Source organism: Enoplosus armatus, chromosome 16, assembly GCF_043641665.1.
Source record: "Enoplosus armatus isolate fEnoArm2 chromosome 16, fEnoArm2.hap1, whole genome shotgun sequence".
Lineage (NCBI taxonomy): Eukaryota > Metazoa > Chordata > Actinopteri > Centrarchiformes > Enoplosidae > Enoplosus > Enoplosus armatus.
This window is the reverse complement of record NC_092195.1, coordinates 21,258,986-21,261,786: the sequence shown is the minus strand read 5'-3', so window position 1 is coordinate 21,261,786 and position 2,801 is coordinate 21,258,986. Positions and strand designations below refer to the sequence as shown.

At 49.2% G+C, this 2,801-nt stretch overlaps 1 protein-coding gene across 1 annotated transcript; it reads right to left on the bottom strand.

Annotated features, from left to right (window-relative positions):
* LOC139299313 (probable cyclin-dependent serine/threonine-protein kinase DDB_G0292550) lies at window positions 1-2,418 on the bottom strand. Its single transcript, XM_070922207.1, has 3 exons — window positions 2,399-2,418; window positions 1,742-2,245; window positions 1-1,114 (listed from the first exon to the last, which is right to left on the bottom strand). The coding sequence occupies exons 1-3, from the start codon at window positions 2,416-2,418 to the stop codon at window positions 1-3; spliced, it is 1,638 nt and encodes a 545-aa protein (XP_070778308.1).
* Window positions 2,419-2,801: the final 383 nt, after the last annotated feature.

Genomic DNA, 2,801 nt, shown 5'->3' with positions numbered 1-2,801 from the left:
CTAGCCATGGTAGTTTTTGCGGTGGTTTTTGATGCAGCAACTGTTGTTGTTGCTGCAGCAGTAGTTGTTGCTGCTGCGGTTGCTGTTGGGGGTACTATGGTTGTCACTTCTGCTGTGGTTGTTGGAGCAGCTGTAGTTTTTATTTGGGCTGTTAAGGCCACTGTGGTTGTTGTTGCAGCAGGTGTAGTCATTGCTCCAGGGGCAACCGTGGTTGTTGGTCCTGGGGCTACTGTGGTTGTTTCTGTGGTCAATAGTTTCGCTGCAGTGTCTTTTGTTGGGGAAACTGTTGTAGCTGCAGCCGTAGTCGTTGCTCCTGCTGCTGTTGTTGTTGGGGTCACTCTGGTTGCTGTCGCTGCTCTCGTTGTTGTCGGGGCAGCAGTGGTTGTTGTTGGGGCCGCTGTGGTTGTCGGCGCAGCTGTGGTTTTTGTTTGAGCTCCTGAGGCCACTGTGGTTGTTGCTGCAACAGCTGTAGTCATTCCTCCAGTGGCAACTGTGGTTGATGGTCCTGGGGCTACTGTGGTTGTTGGTTCTGGAGCTAATGTGGTCGTTGCCGGGGCAACTGTGGTGGTTGTTGCCACTGCACTGGTTTTTGTTGCGGCAACTGTTGTTGTTGCTGCAGCAGCAGTTGTTGTAGCTGCTGCAGTTGTTGTTGGGGCCCCTGTGGTTGTAGTTGGGGCAGCAGTGGTTGTTGTTGGGGCCGCTGTGGTTGTCGGCGCAGCTGTGGTTTTTGTTTGAGCTCCTGAGGCCACTGTGGTTGTTGCTGCAACAGCTGTAATCATTCCTCCAGTGGCAACTGTGGTAGTTGGTCCTGGGGCTACTGTGGTTGATGGTTCTGGAGCTACTGTGGTTGCTGTCGCTGCTGTCAGGGCAGCAGTGGTTGTTGTTGGGGCCGCTGTGGTTGTTTGAGCAGCTCTGGTTTTTGTTTGAGCTCCTGAGGCCACTGTGGTTGTTGCTGCAACAGCTGTAGTCATTGCTCCAGTGGCAACTGTGGTTGTTGGTCCTGGGGCTACTGTGGTTGTTGGTCCTGGAGCTACTGAGGTTGTTGTGGCAGCTGTCATTAATGTTGGGGCAGAGGTGGTTGTTGTTGGGGTCCCTGTGGTTGTAGTTGGGGCAGCTGTGGTTTTTGATTGAGCTTCTGATGCCACTGTGGTTGTTGCTGCAGCAGCTTTAGTCATTCCTCCAGTGGCAACTGTGGTTGATGGTCCTGGGGCTACTGTGGTTGTTGGTTCTGGAGCTAATGTGGTTGCTGTTGGGGCTGCTGTGGTGGTTGTTGCTGCAGCCTTGGAAGTTTTTGCCGCTGTGGTGGTTTTTGATGCAGCAACTGTTGTTACTGCTGAGGTTGCTATTGGGGGCACTGTGGTTGTCGTTGTTTCAGCTGTGTTTGTTGTTGCAGCTGTCATTAATGTTGGGGCAGAGGTGGTTGTTGTTGGGGTCCCTGTGGTTGTAGTTGGGGCAGCTGTGGTTTTTGATTGAGCTTCTGATGCCACTGTGGTTGTTGCTGCAGCAGCTTTAGTCATTCCTCCAGTGGCAACTGTGGTTGATGGTCCTGGGGCTACTGTGGTTGTTGGTTCTGGAGCTAATGTGGTTGCTGTTGGGGCTGCTGTGGTGGTTGTTGCTGCAGCCTTGGAAGTTTTTGCCGCTGTGGTGGTTTTTGATGCAGCAACTGTTGTTACTGCTGAGGTTGCTATTGGGGGCACTGTGGTTGTCGTTGTTTCAGCTGTGTTTGTTGGAGCAGCTGTACTTTTTATTTGAGCTGTTGAGGCCTCTGTGGTTGTTGCTGCAACAGCTGTAGTCATTCCTCCAGTGGCAACTGTGGTTGTTGGTCCTGGGGCTACTGTGGTTGCTGTCACTGCTGTCAGGGCAGCAGTGGTTGTTGCTGTAGTTGTTGTCCCTAGTGCTACTGTGCTTGTTGTTGCGGAAACTGTGGTTAATGCTGGAGTTACAGTAGTTTTTGCTACTGGGGCTACAGTGGCTGTTGGTCCTTGGGCCATTGTGGTTGTTTTTGCTGGGTCCACTGTGAGTTTTGCTAGTGTGGTTGATGCCACTAGGGCTCCCGTAGTTGTAACTGCAGAACTTGTGGTTGCTGCTGGAGCCAATGTGGTTGTGGCTGCTTGGGCCCCTGTGGTTGTTATTCCTGTTGCCAGTGTGGTTGAACCTCCTGGGGTTCCCATGGTTGTGGCTGCTGGGACTACTGTGGTTTTTGCGGCAGTACCTGTGGTTGATGCTAGAACTACTGTAGGTGTTGCTGTGCCAATTGTGGTTGTTGTGATCACAACTGTGGTTGTTGGATTAGTTCTTGTTGTTGTTGCTGCACCCATAGTCATTGCTGCTGCAGTGGTTGTTGTTGTTGTTGCAGCTGTGGTTGTTGTTGCTGCATCTGTGGTTGTTGTTGGGTCACCTGTTGTTGATGCAGTGCATAGAGAAAGATGGATTAGTGTCACATTTATTTATTTTTTTGTTCCACTTTTCAAGTGTTTAAGGTATTTTATTGGGAATTACTTATTTTCACTCACCAACAAACAAAAGAAAGATGACACAGATCTTCATCATCATTGCAAAACAGTCTCTTCTGTTTGAGAACACAAATCATTACTTATGTTAATTATAAAAAGAACCTCAGTTCTATATGAAAATGAGTATTCATTACTACCTTTGAGACATATATTAGTTAAACTCTTGTCCTTGTGTACTTCATTACCTAAATGTATAAACACTTATACTTTGCTTGGAAAGATAGAAGATTTAAAGATACTTTTGCCAACAATATGAATCAGGCTTTCCCTGTTTGCGGTACCGCCTGG